This window comes from Lithobates pipiens, unplaced genomic scaffold (genome assembly GCF_037356315.1).
Source record: "Lithobates pipiens isolate NorthernLeopardFrog02 unplaced genomic scaffold, aLitPip1_a1.2 Scaffold_23, whole genome shotgun sequence".
In the NCBI taxonomy this organism is placed as follows: Eukaryota; Metazoa; Chordata; class Amphibia; order Anura; family Ranidae; genus Lithobates; species Lithobates pipiens.
The window spans coordinates 215811791-215831183 of record NW_027507785.1 but is presented as its reverse complement, the minus strand read 5'-3'; the positions used below and the strand labels follow the sequence as shown (position 1 = coordinate 215831183).

At 43.0% G+C, this 19393-nt stretch overlaps 1 protein-coding gene across 2 annotated transcripts in view; it reads left to right on the top strand.

Annotated features, from left to right (window-relative positions):
- Positions 1-19393, top strand: part of AXDND1 (axonemal dynein light chain domain containing 1) — a 162418-nt gene that overhangs the window by 82844 nt on the left and 60181 nt on the right. For both annotated transcript variants that reach the window (XM_077452841.1, XM_077452840.1), the window contains exons 16-18: positions 5897-6110; positions 8608-8701; positions 13272-13489. In XM_077452841.1, coding sequence (XP_077308967.1) covers positions 5897-6110; positions 8608-8701; positions 13272-13489 — 526 coding nt within the window. The remainder of the gene's footprint in view (positions 1-5896; positions 6111-8607; positions 8702-13271; positions 13490-19393) is intronic.

The window sequence follows — 19393 nt, the reverse complement described above, 5'->3', positions numbered from 1 at the left end:
CTGAAAGAAGGGTGTAATGTTAGGTTTGAAAGTCGGGACATAGGGAGTACATTTGACATGTCCTACATCTGTCTTGGACTTTGCCCATATTGGGTGAGTCTCTAGAGGTGCCGGTATGGTCATAAAGTAAAATGTCAAATCCCTTCTTTTTGGCATTGTCAGGTCACATGTGGCTGATTTAGCATTCATTCCCCCTTGTGGGTCAAATTTAATGCTTATCCTTAATGAGGACATAAGGTCCCTTCCTATTAGACATAAAGGGCAATCGGTGAGGATGGCAAAACTTTGCCTGGTTAAGGGTCTATCCTGCAAGTCTGATACCTGAAGTGTTTCGGTTATTTTATTTTGTGTGTGACATCTGTCCCATGTATTCCCATTGAGCAGCCCTCGGTATAGTTCTCAGTGATAAAACGGGGGTTTTCTATATTCCTTCAATGCTTTAGACCATAGTTTATAATATTCAATCATATATTCTTTATCATAAGGGAACGGTGGATAATTATACTGTTTATGTTGCCCACACATTTTAGTAACCTCCTCCCATTCCTCTGCAGAACATGGTCCGCATTTGGTTAGCCCCGAAATTTGTAGAGAATGTGCTCTACTTAATATGTTTTTCCAGAAAGGTTCAGCATAACATTTTCCATAGTTCCCAGACATGAAATCTAAAGGAAGTGGGTTGATCCGGCTTACCTTCCGAACCTCCCTTTCCTGACAGATTTCCCATGGTTAATTCTTATACTTTAACTTATATTATGACTCTATTTATACACATCAGTTTCAGAACACACAATCAATGACAGGGCAAACCACACATTTTTCACCAGTTCTAAATTCAGTAAGACTCCTGACACCCTTAACAGTTAGATCTTCTTGAAATTCAAAAGTATTATCAATATTGAACCTTAATGTCTGTATCTGCGGTACTCCTTCGCAGAAAAAAGGTCCCTTTCTCACCTTGTGATAATAACCCCCACCAACACTAGCAACCAAATAGGTTTTTGGTCCCTTATACACAAATAATAGGCCTGTTAAACACTCGGGGCATCGTCCTGCCAATAAATACCCAGGACAAGGTCCTGACATTGAGTGATTTAGAGGTTTCCAATGACCAGTCCTTCTGGTTGAAAACAAAGTTTTTCAATCCCCTTTTATATCAATACCTGGGATCCTGGCCAACCTAGCAAGGTCCCCTTTTGATCGAGCTGCCTTTCAATATCCCTGTCTCTCAGGCAAAGATGACTCTCATGCCCTGGGATCTATAACATGTCGGGGTGCAACATTGATAGAGTAAGCTGTTCAAAAATACTTTTCGCAAAAGTAATTTTAACCACTTTCAGACCGGACCATTTTGCTGGTAAATGACCAGAGGTCTTTTTACACTTTGGCACTGCGCTGCTTTAACTGGTAATTGCGCGGTCATGCAATGTTGTACCCAAACAAAATTTGCGTTCTTTTCTTCCCACAAATAGAGCTTTCTTTTGATGGTATTTGATTGCCTCTGCAATTTTTATTTTTTGCGATATAAACGTAAAAAGACCGCAAATTTTGAAAAAAAATGATATTTTCTACTTTTTGTTATTAGAAAAATCCAATAAACTCAATTTTAGTCATACATTTAGGCCAAAATGTATTCAGCCACATGTCTTTGGTAAAAAAAAAGTCAATAATTGTATATTTATTGGTTTGCGCAAAAGTTGTCACATCTACAAACTAAGGTACGTTTTCTGGAATTTACGCAGCTTTTAGTTTACGACTGCCTATCTCATTTCTTGAGGTGCTAAATTGGCAGGGCAGTACAAAACCCCCCCAAATGACCCCATTTTGGAAAGTAGACCCCCTAAGGAAATTGATAAGAGGCATGTTGAGCCCATTGAATATTTTATTTTTTTGCCTCAAGCGATTGAATAATGACAAAAAAAAAAATTTTTTTTTTTTTTACACAAAGTTGTCACTAAATGATATATTGCTCACACATGCTATGGGCATATGTGAAATGACACCCCAAAATAAATTCTGCTGCTTCTCCTGAGTACGGGGATACCACATATGTGGGACTTTTTGGGAGCCTAGCCGCGTACGGGGCCCCGAAAACCAAGCACCGCCTTCAGGCTTTCTAAGGGCGTAAATTTTTGAGTTCACTTCTCACTACCTATTACAGTTTTGAAGGCCATAAAATGCCAAGATGGCACAAAACCCCCACAAATGACCCCATTTTAGAAAGTAGACACCCCAAGCTATTTGCTGAGAGGCATGTTGAGTCCATGGAATATTTTATATTTTGCCACAAGTTGCGGGAAAATTACAAACTTTTTTTTTTTTTTCACAAAGTTGTCACTAAATGATATATTGCTCACGCATGCCATGGGCATATGTGAAATAACACCCCAAAATAAATTCTGCTGCTTCTCCTGAGTACGGGGATACCACATATGTGGGACTTTTTGGGAGCCTAGCCGCGTACGGGGCCCCGAAAACCAAGCACCGCCTTCAGGCTTTCTAAGGGCGTTACAGTTTTCAAGGCCATAAAATGCCAAGATGGCACAAACCCCCCCCAAATGACCCCATTTTGGAAAGTAGACACCCCTAAATTTAGGGGTACACTAGTGAGACTAGGTAATAAATGGCGGGTGCCCTGAAACTATAAAAAAATAACTAACCAACCAGCGTCACCTGTAACAGTTATATGGTGATCACTGGTGAAAGGGTTAACTAGGGGGCAATCAGGGGGCTTTATGCGGTAGTATATGGGGGTCCCTGGCGCTATAAAAAGCTGCGGCGAACCTAAATACCTACCTGCCTAACTAGCGTCACCTGTGACACTAATACAACGATCAGAAAAACGATCGCTTATTAGGCTGGGTTCACACTGGAGCGATGCGGGAACGCCACGAATGCGCGGCGGGTTCCCGCATCGCATGCCTCCCGGCGGCAGTTCACACTGCCCTATGCGAACTGCTGGGAGTGTCAGTGAAATGTTAATGACACCCCCAGATCAGTTCGCATATCGCAGTGCGATCTGCAAACTTGGATCGCATGGTGTGAACACCCATGCGATCCAATTCTGCTGCGGACCAAAAAAAGGGTCCCGTGCGAGTTTGCGGCGGATGCGACACGAATTCAGCCATACTATCTGTATAGCTGAACTCGAATCGCACAGAGATCGGATGTGATTTGCACTGCAGTGCGGTGCGAATCACATCCGTTCTCATAAACCGCTGCAATGTGAACCCAGCCTTAGTGACACTGGCGACGGGGGGTGATCACGGGGTTAAACCTTTATTGGGGGGGTTAGGGGGTACCTTAGAACTAAAGGGGGCTAACCCTAACAGTTATTAGTCACAAATGACACCCGCCGGGTGATCAGGGGGTTAAACCTTTATTAGGTAATAAATGGCGGGTGCCCTGAAACTATAAAAAAATAAGTAACCAACCAGCGTCACCTGTAACAGTTATATGGTGATCACTGGTGAAAGGGTTAACTAGGGGGCAATCAGGGGGATTTATGCGGTAGTATATGGGGGTCCCTGGCGCTATAAAAAGCTGCGGCGAACCTAAATACCTACCTGCCTAACTAGCGTCACCTGTGACACTAATACGGCGATCAGAAAAATGATCGCTTATTAGGCTGGGTTCACACTGGAGCGATGCGGAAACGCCACGAATCCGCGGCGGGTTCCCGCATCGCATGCCTCCCGGCGGCAGTTCACACTGCCCTATGCGAACTGCTGGGAGTGTCAGTGAAATGTTAATGACACCCCCAGATCAGTTCGCATATCGCAGTGCGATCTGCAAACTTGGATCGCATGGTGTGAACACCCATGCGATCCAATTCTGCTGCGGACCAAAAAAAGGGTCCCGTGCGAGTTTTCGGCGGGTGCGACACGAATTCAGCCATACTATCTGTATAGCTGAACTCGAATCGCACAGAGATCGGATGTGATTTGCACTGCAATGCGAATCACATCCGTTCTCATAAACCGCTGCAATGTGAACCCAGCCTTAGTGACACTGGCGACGGGGGGTGATCACGGGGTTAAACCTTTATTGGGGGGGTTAGGGGGTACCTTAGAACTAAAGGGGGCTAACCCTAACTGCCCTAACAGTTATTAGTCACAAATGACACCCGCCGGGTGATCAGGGGGTTAAACCTTTATTAGGTAATAAATGGCGGGTGCCCTGAAACTATAAAAAAATAAGTAACCAACCAGCGTCACCTGTAACAGTTATATGGTGATCACTGGTGAAAGGGTTAACTAGGGGGCAATCAGGGGGCTTTATGCGGTAGTATATGGGGGTCCCTGGCGCTATAAAAAGCTGCGGCGAACCTAAATACCTACCTGCCTAACTAGCGTCACCTGTGACACTAATACGGCGATCAGAAAAATGATCGCTTATTAGGCTGGGTTCACACTGGAGCGATGCGGAAACGCCACGAATCCGCGGCGGGTTCCCGCATCGCATGCCTCCCGGCGGCAGTTCACACTGCCCTATGCGAACTGCTGGGAGTGTCAGTGAAATGTTACTGACACCCCCAGATCAGTTCGCATATCGCAGTGCGATCTGCAAACTCGGATCGCATGGTGTGAACACCCATGCGATCCGATTCTGCTGCGGGCCAAAAAAAGGGTCCCGTGCGAATTTGCGGCGGGTGCGGCGAATGGCTGAACTCAAATCGCACAGAGATGGGATGTGATTTGCACTGCAGTGCGGTGCGAATCACATTCGTTCTCATAAACCGCTGCAATGTGAACCCAGCCTTAGTGACACTGGCGACGGGGGGTGATCACGGGGTTAAACCTTTATTGGGGGGGTTAGGGTGGTACATTAGAACTAAAGGGGGCTAACCCTAACTGCCCTAACAGTTATTACAGTCACAAATGACACCAATGCAAAAAAAAAAAAAAAAATGACATTGGTGTCACTGTGACTGGGGGGCAGGGGTAATTGGGGGGGGTGATCGGGGGGGGTGTGAGAGAATACATCACTTCCTCTCCTGTGTTTACATTACAGGAGAGGAAGTGATGTCACGGGGGATTTCTATTCGTCGGGAGCGATCGCGAGGGGGTGGCCATGAATGAATGGCCGCCCCCTCGTCCCGGATCGCTCCCGGACGAAAACCGACCGCCGCAGGCACCGGGCGGGGGCCCGATCGGGCCCCCGACCCGCGGGAAGGCAGGGACGTACAGGTACGCCCATATGCCTGCCCGTGCCATGCTGTCGACGTACATCGTCGTGCGCCGGTCGGCAACTGGTTAAAGAAAGCTTACCTGTTCAAATGCACCCCACTTCTGGTACCAATTTTAAAGGTGGTCCTATCTCAGCCCTTCTTTCCTGTGCTCGAGCTGGACTTTGATGGTCAATGTAAAAACTCTGACCGGTCGGGTAGTTAAGGCACCATACACAAGGTGTGGATGATCAAGAATACAAAGGTTTATTCCGGCTTCACAGAATAATATGCAACAAAAAGGGGTCGTATAGGGGGAAGGCCCCATGAACAACCAATCACATTCAAGCATTATGCTACTCAATTAATATTAGCCTAAAAGATATTCATAGTAATTCTGCCTAGAGACAGACTCAACGTCACAATGTTTGACCTTATCACCTTGGCTTGAGACCAATGTTCTCAACACACAATATATGTTCTTAACGTCCAACAACTAAATGTCAACTCTAACTGCAGACACATTCCTGCTTCACACTTCGCCTTAGCACTTCTGGTAAAATTTAGCACAAGCTTAGCATGAGACGAAAACATTTTCTAAAACATCTTCTAAAACAGATTCTAAGGATTAACTCTACCTTTCCTTACAATATCTAAAGAGTAACCCTACATTTCCTTACAGATAATTTATTGGAGGCCTGGTTCCTAATCTTTTTTTCATTTTGACAGGAGTTGCCAGAGGTCTCATGACATTTTCAAGCAGCTTGGAAAACTGGTCTGTGCCAATGTATGGATTTAAATATGCCCCCAGTGAGACAAAAGAATCCGACTGGTCAAACTTATATCATCTTCTACCCGAATGGACTGCTCAAGCAGAAAGGCTATTGGAAATAATTGGAAGTCCATATTCAGAGGAGAAACCCATTTTAAACAAAAATGATAAGTATGAAAATGTAAATTTTTTAGATTTAGTGTGCAAAAATTTACCGCAATTTAAAGGATTTATTACAAAGAGCTAACATTTTTGTTACTTTAGCAAATTATTTTAAATAAATGCCCATAATATTCATGTAAAATCCCTGATTTGTATATGTGAATATGGTATGCTGGGGGAAAACACATGGGGTGGGGGAAGTTGGAAATTGGTAGAATCAAATACTGAATCATAGATAACATAGATGTGGTTTTAAATACTTACATATAAGATACCAGTGCAGAAACCCATGCTAAAACTTGCAACTTGCTTGCAGTACCCTTAATTCTTAATGGCACCCCAAACAAGACTAGCAGGTGCACAAGGTTCCTTGCCTATAAAGGGCACAAGAGCTACTTTGGCACTTTTTGTCGCATGTAGGGCTGTCATGCAACAAACATGCAAAAGAAGCATGAAAAAACATGCATAAGCATGGCATGCAGATATAAATGGGGGCCTGAAGAGAAGTATATGCTTAACAAATCTAAAGATTTCCAGCTTAAATGTGTTTATAAGAGTTAAAGTGGTTGTAAACCTAAAAAAAAAATTAAGCTTTCTACCTGGTACAATAAAGGATGACAAGTCATATTAGCCCAGTCTTGCAACGAACGGTTAATCCCGCAATGAGAAAGCCAACACATGAGAAAAAATTGTGTCACCACACCCCTGCTGCTGTGACTGATATCTGACATATTTCTCTGATGCAGGAGTATGAGAGCAGGGGGAATGTGTCCAGGATTCCAGCAGGAAAACACTTCTTCTTTCTCCTCAAGCTCTCCCAGGATTGGATGCTCCAAACCTCAGCATGATTGGCATGCTGAAGTTATGTGGTGCCTTCCCTGAGTTCTGATTGGATGGTACTCATGAGGGGTGTGGTCAGCCATGTGCACACTTTCCTATGTCCGTGTAAGAAGCTAAGCCGCGCAGCTCTGCTTGCTGGGAGGAGCATAGAGATGGGGGGTAGTCCTGTGAGGTCACGACTCCGCCTCCAGAGCTTTGGCATTGAGACACACACACCCATATCCAATGTTTTCAGGGGTCATACAGCACAGGGAAAAGGCATTGAAAGGTAAAAATATAACAGATTCAGTTGGGAGGTGTGAGCACATTACTATGGTGCCTTTGTTGTATATTGCATGCCCTGCGGGTTTACAACCACTTTAATTTACTGTATCCTTAGTACAACAATTGCATAAATACATATTATTAAAGTGTATATCATCACACATCACCGATATTTCAAACCATCAGAAGGGTCTTGTTATCACATTTCAGACATCCTTGAAAATAAAAGATCCCTGTGAATATTTCCCAGGCAACAGAATGTCAATAGCAATTCGGATTTGACATCATGATTTCAACAATCATGCACAGGGTGCATGCTGCAAGTCACTATAGTATACAGTGTGGTAGTGCAGTATTTTCAGCATGTAGTAGCAGAAGCGTCATATTTTTTGCCATACCTAAAATATGGGAACCCTGTGAATTTTTAACCAATTCTCAACTAACAGAATGCCAAAAGAAATTAACATTTGACATCACAATGATATTAACAACCATTGTTGCACATAAGCTCAAGCAAGCCAGCATGCACTGGTAGAAGCCTTGTATTGTTATGCCACGCCTAATATTTTTTTTTTATAAGTTAGCTCAATGCAGATCACATCAAATGCTGCACCTTGTTCATGCCATTGTGACAATGCTATTATTTTTCAATTTGCTTTTGATAATCAAAATATTTGGGGCATTTGTAAAAAGCATGTAAATAATGTGTTGCCTCTTTATAAGGACACTTATCTACATAGAGGCTGCCCAAAAAAAATATGATAGAGTGTGGGCTAAATTGTTAGCAGAACTTCTACTGCAACGACTATGAGGTCCACTAGGCATCCCATATACCTTTTAGGGTAAATTTTAAATTAACCTTCATTGTGTTCCATCTCCCCTGAGGGCTACCGCACCCATGGTTTATCTCTTGAGCATGAGCCATACTAGTTATTAGTTTTATCTTGCCACAGCACCTGTGTATTCCCTGATGTTTTATTGCACTGTACTGCCTTACTGGGACCCCTGCGTTGATCTAATGCTGGAGGTGTGTCAAGATGTTGTTGAGTTGATGTATGTCTGTGTGCCTTGTAAGATTTTATATGCAAATAAAAAGATTTCCAAAAAATGTATATATTTGGGACAAGTTGTGTTCATAATTAAGGATACCTGAACCTTAAAAATAGGCCTGATAAGGTCCCTGAAATTGATGGTATATGGCCATACATCCATATCTCTCATGATTCTTCTACTTTTCTACTTAAAAATCATTTATAAGGATGGTTGTGATTGACATGGATTTGGAGTGGATATTGGACAGTGCCATCTATTTGCTGCTCTCAACATCTACTACCACTGTTATCAAGTATTTAGCTGTGCAGCATGTGAATACTCATTCTATGAATGTATGCATTACTCGCAGGTTGGAACCTGAAGATGTCTTTAAGATGTTGCAGCACTGGGTTCTAAATATCACAAGTGGAACAGAGAGGGATAATGTGCAGCTTAACCAGCAGGTTTGTAGGGTTATTTTTTTTAGAAATTTTGTTGTATAAATATTAAAAAAATGCTTATCATCAATTAAAAAAAAAATGCATACACTCCAGCCATGGCTGCATGGCATTTCTCAGAGAGCATTTCTTAATAGTGACAACAGTGAGCCGTGATGGAAATGCAAACAGTTGTCACCTTATGCCATGAAGTGCTTGAACAAGGACCTTCATGACCGGATCATGATGTATTATTTTCAAGTATAACTAAAGGCAACATTTTGTTTTAGTTTTGGATAACGTTGGGAAGGATTAGAACACCTGTCAGGTTTTTATTGCGGTCTGTGCCCCTGTTAGGGAGATTAACACTCTATTTGTCTTGTTTACTGTTATTACCGAGAGTGAATGTGAAAGAAAGTCCCAAATTTTGGGTTGTCACCAGAACGGGAAAACTTACAATGGATATATATGCCAGCACTCCACTGATCTTCAAGTTGAGTCCAGAAGGTTTTTATTGAAGCAGGAAAAAATTCACAAAAAAGTCACGCAAGACCCCTTCATTAGGCATGTGATAAATGAATGGATGAATAACTTGTATAGCGCTACATATGCAAACGAAATCGCCTCAGGGAGCTTTCGTTGCCAGTATCTGCCTGGGTTTTCAGAAGAGATAGGTCTTGAGCTTCTTCCTGAAGGCCAGATAGATTTCTTCTGAGTGGATGTCTGCGGTTAGAGCATTCCATAGCCGTGGTCCTTGGACTGCGAACCCTCGTTCGCCTTTAAATTTATAACAGGTCTTGGGGATGTGGATGAGGTTCTGGTTAGTTGACCGGAGAGTGCGACCTGAGGTAAATGTAAAGTAACAGTGCAGATTATTTAAATAAACATCCACCAATCAAAAGAAACAAAGAACCAACCATCCCTTGACAGGTGTGATGTCATCAGTCACACCAAAAAGCCAGTAAATGCAAACAGGCATATCACACTAATATATCCATATAAACAGCTCGATTATTTAACCTTTTCGATGCCACTGTGCTCCACTTTTAAACTTAGCTAGCTGGACCATTTTTGCTATTTTTCCATTGCTTTTTTATTTTTCCCCCAAACCGTATATTTTCTGAATGCACATGACATGTAGAATAAAAAGAAGGTGCTACTGATTTTAACACCCTGCGATATTTGCGCAAATATTTATCAAAACAATATATTCGCTAAAAATCCTCTTTGGCAGATATAAACATAGTAAATTTTACAAATTCTGATAAACATAAAAGCTTAACCTGTATTGAGTTAATACACAACAAATATTTGTAATTTTTAAATTACGCCTTTTTGCAAAATGGTGAAATTTGAACTTCAATTTTCACTTACAGCTTTCAGTTTGTAATAGATCCCCCAAACCATATATTTTCTTTTTTGTCATGTGATCATGCTGCAATAAAAACCATTGGACTCAACTTGAAGATCCGTGGTGTTTTGGAAAATATCTTCATTGTGGCTTTATAATCCATTCTCCAGCTGGTGGTTGCTACAGCACCCAATACCCTAGAGCAGTGATGGCGAACCTTGGCACCCCAGATGTTTTAGAACTACATTTCCCATGATGCTCTTGCACGCTGAAGTGTAGTGGAGCATCATGGGAAATGTAGTTTCAAAACATCTGGAGTGCCAAGGTTCGCCATCACTGCCCTAGAGCTTTCTCCTGGAACATGTGCGATGGAAATGTGGATTATTATAAGGTGACAACCAGGGATTTCCTCACTTTGGAGAGACTTCCTCTCTCGTTCTGTTTTTGGCTGTGGCAAAGGAATTGAAGGGAAGTCTGCCCAATGGCAATAAAGCTGACTAGGGTTATTAACATCCTCCCTTCTCTATCCAAAATGAAATGCGTATATGGAAAAGGTCAAATTAACCGTGTGTGTAACTATTGTTCACTTTAAATTATATAACAGACAAAACAAAATCAGCCTGTGCTAGTGATCCTTTAAAAGGTTACTACATGACTGTGGGTCCTAATGAAAACCTGTTGGGCAGGACTTGTGCCCTCGCGGTGAATGCTGCATTTAGCCACTAGCACTCTAGGTTGGAGAGGTGACGGTGGAATTTGTCATGTTATTTACACCATTAGATGCGGTATATTTGGCAACCATGATAATGCCTGATACAGTCTGGTACAGCTTGGTGCACTTTATGCATGTGAGTTTAAAAATAAATGATGTTATCTTTAAATAAAGACAGGATTACACTGCGTTGAGCTTCTGTTTCATTTTAGCTTTATAGTTATGCATGAGATACATACTGTATGCCTTGTAGGAGGCGGTGTGAGGAGCTATTTTGCTTACAGTGGATGCTTATTGGATTAGCGCTCAGTGTGGCCTACCTATAAATTGAGGATGCATCTGGTGAGTGTAGGTCTTAGCCCCTGTACACACGGTCGGAGATTTCCACAACCAAATCAGTCGGATTTTGTCCGTCGGATCTTGTCCGAAACTGTTGCATACACGCGGTCGGACAAAGTTGGCGAAAAATCCGATCTTTCAGAACGTGATGACGTAATTTCGTTACGATGGGACTACATTCAGGCTAGTAGCCAATAGCTTTGATGTAGGAATTTGATCTGAGCATGCTTGGCACTTGGTCCGATCAAAATTCTCTACACATGATCGGAGTATGTCCGATCGGCCCAGTTGGTCGGGAAATATTTCCAACATGTTGGAAAATTGGGTCTGACGGAATGAGTCCGATGCATACCACACACAGTCGGATTATCCGACGACATGGTCCGAAAGGACACATTCCGACGGATTCTCCGACCGCGTGTACAAGGGCTTATAGGTGGTTTTGCCAGTGTGGGCAAGAACAATAGGTGATTTGGACCAAGTTTTTTTTTCATCCTTTGCATGTGAAGCATTTTGCAACCTCGGCACTTTATATTCAGTTCATGGACTTTTTTTTACACTTTTAGATTTCTGTATTTATAAAAATTGTTGAATTTATGTTTTTCTTCATTCTTGTTTTTATTCACATTTATTTACATTTACACGCTAAATATCCATACAACCTGATCTATTCCTTTCTTCCTGTACAGCTCCTCCCTCATCTGCTCCATAGGATCGATAGAGGGCATTCCGGTGATTCTCATTGCACTGGACTGGTCCAGGAGGATGTAGTACCCAGGCAAATTTAGATTCTGGAGGACTCTCCATGCGCTTTTTCAGATCCTCCAGATCTTCTTTCCATAGGCCTGGTAGCCCAAATCCTGCTTCTTGGCCGATGGCTTTAATGACATGACTGTTGAAGCCCAGGTCATGAGGGACAGAGGCCCCTTACATTTGGTCATCCACACCCTTCTGAAGGCCAGGAAGTAGACTTCTCTCAAAGTCTACAATTGCACCTGGAAAACCTACTTTGTATAATACAAGACTAGTAAATTCCTTCCTAGAAAGTGCTCTGTAGGACGTATCCTGTCCTTTCTCCAGTATGGACTGGACCAGTATCTGACCTTGAGTACCATTAAAGGGCAAATATTCTCCCTGAACATTTTGTTTCAGAGACCAGTGGCCTTTCATTTCTTAGCATTTTTTTTTTACATTTAAACATTTCTTAGCAAGGTGTTACACACATTTTTATCCCCCTGTACATTCCTTTATGACTCCTTGGCACCATAAACTTTATCTGTAGGCCCTTTAGAGGCTGCCCTTTGAACCCATTAAGCATGTTTCCATGTTTGATCTCACTTGCAAGGGGGCTTCTTGTTTGTCACCTTGATGTGAAGGGTCTTGGAGTTAGCAGCCTTATCTTGTAAATAACCTTTGTAATATTACAAAAGTACAAGATTTTCCTGAAGTCTAAAGCCTCAACCAGGATATTGCCCTTTCCTCTATATTTTCTACCCCAAAATATCCCAAGGAATATTCCCTCTGTTGTCCCAACCTGGTACATGCTGTGAGATTCTGCCTCCTAGCTACAGCCTCTTTCCAGCAATTGGAACATTTTTTTGTCCTTCCTGAAGGTTTCCGCAGGAGGCTCCCTGCATCTCATGCCACTGTTGCCAGGAGTATTAGACAAGCCATCATTCAAGCCTATTGTGTAAAGGATTCCCAAAGGGTTCTTCCTTTCCCTGTTGAGGTGCAATGTACCAGACCCATTAGTGCTTCATGGGATTTTCAGTATGGGCATCTGTTTCTCAGATATGCAAGGCTGCAACCTAGTCTTCTGTTCACATGTTAAGTTTTACTAGGGAGATGTTCAGGCCCTCTCTGATGCCAGTTTCAGGCATAAGGTGGTGCAAGCTGCTCTGAGAGTTCTGTTGAGCCTTTTCTTGACTTGTTTGTTATGTGGTCCTGTTAGCATTGTTTGCTGTGTTGCCTACCCCTCAGTTGGTAAGTTGAAAATTTTCGTTATTGGGTTTTTATATGAACACATGGAACAGCAAGTTTATAATAATGTAAAACTACATAAAAAAAGAACTCTTAGGTAACTTTTAGAATCCAATCTTTATAGTCATTCCTTTTCCTGTACCCTACTGGTATACCATGTGGGACATACTGAATATATATATTTATATAGATATATAAAAATGATCTTTCTACAGGTAACAACCCTTCACACAGCAATGGTCCAGTACATGGTGAATGTCCTGATCTTATTATCTCCAGACTACTCCTCTGATCCTTCAGACACCACACATACTGCTACACATACGGAGTTTGGTGAGGAAGATTTTGCTTCTCCAGTTTCTGTGCAGAATGTTCAAGAGCAAGCCCTTGACCTATCTAACAAATTAAACAGTTTCTCCACTTACATCATGAGGTAAGTTCATATCTGAATAAATTATCTATAACTTACTGATTAAGTGGGTTTTGCTATTTCTTTATCGTATATCACGGGACACAGGGGCTCATAGTAATAATTACTAAGTGGGGTTATATCTCACCTTCAGGTGCTGGACACTGGTGTAATCAATTAGACAGGAAGTTTCCTCCCTATAGAACCCTTCCCCTACTGGGAATACCTCAGTTTTTTCGCCAGTGTCAGGTCACGGTTAATGAGTGCTCCTTAGATGGCCTAAACAGGGTCAGGGGCTACTCTATCGGATCCATTCAAAGAGCCAAAACAAAAGCTACAGTGGATGGTACCTGATGCCTCGATACTGAAGAACAAGGTTTTGCCTGTAATGCTTCTCTTAGGAGAGCTGGGCCCTGAGATCTAGCACCTTGGTCACATTGCTATACCACAGGTTTGCTCTGGCAGGGCGCTATACATGGCCCAAGGCCCTGGACCCTACGTACAGAGGGGACCCCATCCTTGAAGGTCTGGCACGACGTCGACCCGCCGTGATGGGTGAAAATTGGGTCGCTGTGATATTCCAGCAGTACCCTGCAGCGGGGAATGGTGAGTCTACATTTGTTTGCAGTGTCTCTAGTAAAAGAGCATTCTGACTGTGTTTCCTGGTGGCCACTGGGAGCAGTGTGCTGTTCTATCATGCTTGTACTCTGGCTCAGGCAGGCTGCTGTTTTTTCCCCAGCCTCTAGAGGGCGCAGATTTTCTCCTAGCCTATTATTGTAGGCAGGAAGAAGGGCAGCCATTACCATGTGCTGACAGGTCAGATGGCCTTGGCGACAGAACAGTGGGCCATGAGTGTGTGAGTGCCAGTTTGGGAACAGGTACAGACAAGTCATGATTATATGCTGGGGCATGTACATGCTGTAGGTAGTAGATACACCCCTGGACAATTAGCAGTTCACTTCAAAAGTGTCATTGTCTGCTTGGGGGCAGGAACAGCATAATATATGTGCCTGCAGTTTTGAAATGCTTGTTGTTATAATACATCTTTGAAAGGTTTGCGCATACTACATATGTGCTTGGTATCCTACAGGTATAAGTATAGGTCCAACTGCAGTTGAGCAGGTGTTTGCTTACAGACTTGCTAAAATCGCACAGTTGCTAAATACATACAGATGCTAATGTGTGCAGTTGCTAAAATCACACAGTTGCTAATACACACAGATGTTGATATGCACAGTTGCTAGCATGCACAGATGCTGATATGTACAGTTTCTAAAATCGCACAGTTGCTAGTTAACACAGATGCTGATATGTACAGTTGCTAAAATCACACAGTTGCTGATATGTACAGTTGCTAAAATCGCTCAGTTGCTAACATGCACAGATGCTGAATTACACAGTTACTAAGGTCACACAGTTGCTTAAAATGCACAGATGCTGAAATACACAGTGGCTGGATCACACAGTGCTAGATCACACAGTTGCTGCTGAAACGCAAGGCTTCTGCTTAAGCAAATAGGTTGCATAAAGATACATGATCATGTGTATACAAAATGCATGTTTGGACATGTTTGATGCTTGATCATCAGGCTAAAAAACCTCCACAGGATCCTCATGCAAGTGCTTGCTTTCAAGATAGCCAAATGCACAACTTCTGGGATGCACAGTTGCTGGTGTGCTAACTGTTAAATCACATGATTACGGAAGCGCACGTTGGCGGAGGATAACTTCCTCTTTACTAGTCCACATGTTGCATAAAATAAATGAGTTTGGAATGTACATTATGTGGGTAAAACAAGTAACAGAACATGTTCTTGTTGATCTCATAAAGATACGTTTTTTCACATTGTCGCATGAGGACACTGGGTCACATTAAAGTGCTTGTTTGCACAGAAAAGCCTAAAATCGCATAAAAATTCTGGATCGCACAAGAGTCCTTGGTCACACAAGGGTACTTGTCCACGCAGTAGTGGTTATAATGCATAAAATATTTGATCATATAAAAAATGCAAAATGACATAAGGATGCATGAGCGCCTAGATTGGCATGGTTGCATAACGAGGCATGTTAATTTAGGTTTTCCTTAAATATACAGGATTCCTATAGTATGATGATATGCTAACCCAAGTATTCTTGTGTCATAAGATCCTGCCAATAAACTATTGAGCACAGTTTCTCCTGCACTGAACCTCTCCCCTCATTGGGGTATAGATAAGTAAGGTTGTATTTGTTGTTGGTCTGCCCTGTTGCGGTTTCAGAGGCAGTATGTTCTAGTTATACGATGTGCCTGGTTGTGGTCTGCTACCGCATCAGATCTGCCCCTGCGAGGGCAATGTTTGGCCCCTGTGTGGGTAATTCTGTATGTTAACTAAAAAAAAAAAAAAAAAATATAGATAGATAGATTGATTCCTCATGTTCATAGGAATAATGTGTCTGCATGGATACATGTTGTGTAATGTTGCATAACACGTTCATAAAACACATGCTTGCAAGATGCCTGTTCGATAGCACACATGTTATAGGTATGCATGTATACAGCACGTACTTTCTTGTTTTGCCTAAAAATTTGTATGAATTCATGCTTCCATGAACGCACGCTTCCATAGAGGCATATGGCGTTAATACCAGGCCTCCTATACATATGGGCCGTTTTGCAGGGGAACAGCACCTCTTCCGGTTGGTGGTCTGGCCCTTCGGGTTAGCCACTGTGCCTGGGGCAAAGGCCCAGGGTATAGCCGTAATGGCATTCTGAGGCAATCTGCTGCTGATAGATCAGTCAGTAGCATGGCTGGACCTAGGTCAGTGATGGCAAACCTTGGCACCCCAGATGTTTTGGAACTACATTTCCCATGATGCTTGGCTACACTGCAGAGTGCATGAGCATCATGGGAAATGTAGTTCCAAAACAGCTGGAGTGCCAAGGTTCGCCATCACTGACCTAGGTGGTCCAGTATGGTCAAGTATCTGGAACTCCTGGGTTGGGATCCCAGTCTAAAAGGTACTTTCTTACGGTGAGTAAGGAGCTTGGAGTGTTTGGGACTAAGCCCAAAAAGGGGTCAAGGCAAGGAAGAGTTCCTTACTTTTTCCTTTTTGTAAGGTGCTAGGGAAGATGGCTTCATTCAAAGTGGTTCCCTATGCTCTGTTTCGTTCAAGGCTGCTATAAACATTTATTCTGGGGTGCCTGGAACAAGTAGATCCTAACCTGGGCATTATCCAAAGGGTCTGGTCCCAGGGATACGCCAGAACCTCAGCAAAGATGGCAGAAAGGAAGATCCTTTATGCTGATTTACCTAGGAGGTTGTGGCTACGAAGGCTGGCCTCTAGGGATGGAGACCAGTCCTGAAAGAGACCATTGCCCAGGGGAAGTGGTCAAGCTCAGAGAGCCTTGAATGTCAACATTCTAGAACTAACGATGGTACGTATGGCTTAATGGCTTGGGTGTTTAGATTGCAGGATTGTTCTCTCAGGATACAATCCGACAATGCCACATCAGTGGTTTTCTTCTTTTACCAAGGAGGCACTAGAAGTCACGTGGCCAGAGGGACGTGGGCCATGTTCTTGTTTCGGCAGAGGAACTTGTACCTTGCCTATCGACAATCTTCATTTTGTGAAATGGAGAACTGACAGGCAGCTCTCTGGAGCCGTCAACAATTGTTCCTGGGAGAATGGCCTCTGCACCCCAACTTTTGCTGACCAGATAATTTTGGGCATCCAAGTGCAAGAAGTTGGACAGCTTTGTGTCAGGGGCTAGGAATTCACTGACATATGGGACAGATGCGTTAGTGACCCAGTGGGATCAGTTTTTCACTGATTTATACGTTACTGTCAGTTCAGCTGCTAGCACAGCTTCTACTCTGGTTCAAAGTGGAAAGGAAGCCGGTAATACTACTAGCCCGGCATGGCCCAGAAGATCCTGGTATGCAGAGATTGTGAAGTTGGCAGTAGGGAAACCATGGACTCTTCCATCTAGTCCAGACTTGCTTTCCTAAAGGGCCGGTATTCCATCCGGCCTTACAATCGCTAAATTTAACGGTTTGTCTATTGAAGCCCACATTTTAAAGAATCGGGGGGCTTTCAGGTTCAGTGGTAACGACCCTAATTAATACAAGAAAGCGGGCCTCTAGAACCATTTATTATAGGGTCTAGAGGGCCTATGTTTCCTGGTATGAAAACCAAAAGATGGCATTCTCGGAGGTATGTCATGGGTAGAATTCTTGCCTTCCTACAGTTGGGGGCAAAAATGAAGCCAGCTTGAATACCATCAAGGGTCAGATCTCCGCCTTTATCACTGGTTTTGAAAGGCCGCTTGATCACATTCTTTAATCTGGGCCTTTTATACAAAGGACAGTGCGTATAAATCCACCAGTTGGGTCGCATTTGTGCCCTTAGGGTTCAGTTTAGTTTTTTGACTTGCAAGGACAGCACCTTGGGCCGATGCATCATATTCCGTTGATCCTCCTAATGGGGGAATTGGTGTTCTTGGTTGCGGTAGCCTCCGCAGGAGAGTTTCAGTGTTGGCAGCTTTCGTTTTTATAGTGCCATACTTAGTTATTCTTAGGGATAGGGTGATGTTAAATCCTCACCTAGCCTTTTTTTTCCTAAAAGGATCCAGCTGTCATTTGAATCAAGACGTTTCTTACCTTCCTTTTACCAGAATCTTGTTTTGCGGAAGGAAAGTTATTTCTTCCTCTCAATATAGTGAGATCGGTAAAGGTATATTTGAATATTTCAGATACGGGAAACTGACGTTTGTACTGCTAGAGGGCCCTAAGCAAGCAGCGTTCAAATCAGCTATTAAAATGGTTGCACTCTCTCGTTGTAGTGAGAGCAGTCAAGGTCTATCTGAAACGATTGCTCAGATATGGAAAACTAATGTTTTTGGTGCTACCAGGAGGTCACGGGAAAGGGCAGATAGCATCTAAATCGGTGATGGCGAACATCGGCACCCCAGATGTTTTCAAACTACATTTCCCATGATAATCAGGCACTCCTCAGTGTGGTTGAGCATCATGGGAAATGTAGTTCCAAAACATCTGGGGTGCCAAGGTTCGCCATCACTGGTCTAAATCAACTATTTTAATGTTGATTTGTCAAGTTATTCAGGCTTGCAGTTTGAAGAAAATGTTTTCTTCTTTAGAGTGCACTTTACCAGGGCGGTAAGCGCTTCATGGGCAGTGCGTTACCAAGCCTTTGTGACTCGGATTTACAGGGTCGCTACTTGGTCATCTGTGCATACATTCGCTAATTTCTATAATGTAAATGTAAGACAGCAAGAGGATGCCGCTTTTGGCGCAGTGTACTGCAGGCAGCAGTATAGGTCCTCACGTCTGATGGCGATCTGCGTTTATTTGTGTCTCCCTCCCCTCAGTAGGCATTGCTTTAGGACATCCCACTTAGTAATTATTACTATGAGCCTCTGTGTCCTGTGATGTACGATAACGAAAATAGGATTTTTAAAACTTACCTGTAAAATCCTTTTCTTGGAGTACATCACTGGACACAGAGCTCCCACCCCTCTTGTGGGACACTTATTGCTTATTGCAGGAGGGGTTATATAGGGAGGAAACGTCCTGTCTAATTGATTACACCAGTGTCCAGCACCTGAAGGTGAGATATAACCCCACTTAGTAATTATTACTATGAGCCTCTGTGTCCCATGATGTACTCCAAGAAAAGGATTTTACAGGTAAGTTGTTATAAAAATCCTATTTTTAGGGCTCATTTACACTTTTGGCCATCATTGCTGCTCCCCTGAAAAGTAATGCACGGTGGCAGAAGCATTTGACAGGCAGTTCTGAGGCAATATTTCACCTCTGCACACCCATTTTAACCCTTGAAAGCCGAAAGCTGCAACTGAGTGCATTCATTTGAATGTGCTGCGGTTGGTGGTGGTACTGCCTGCCAAATGCGAACCATTGCAACAATTTT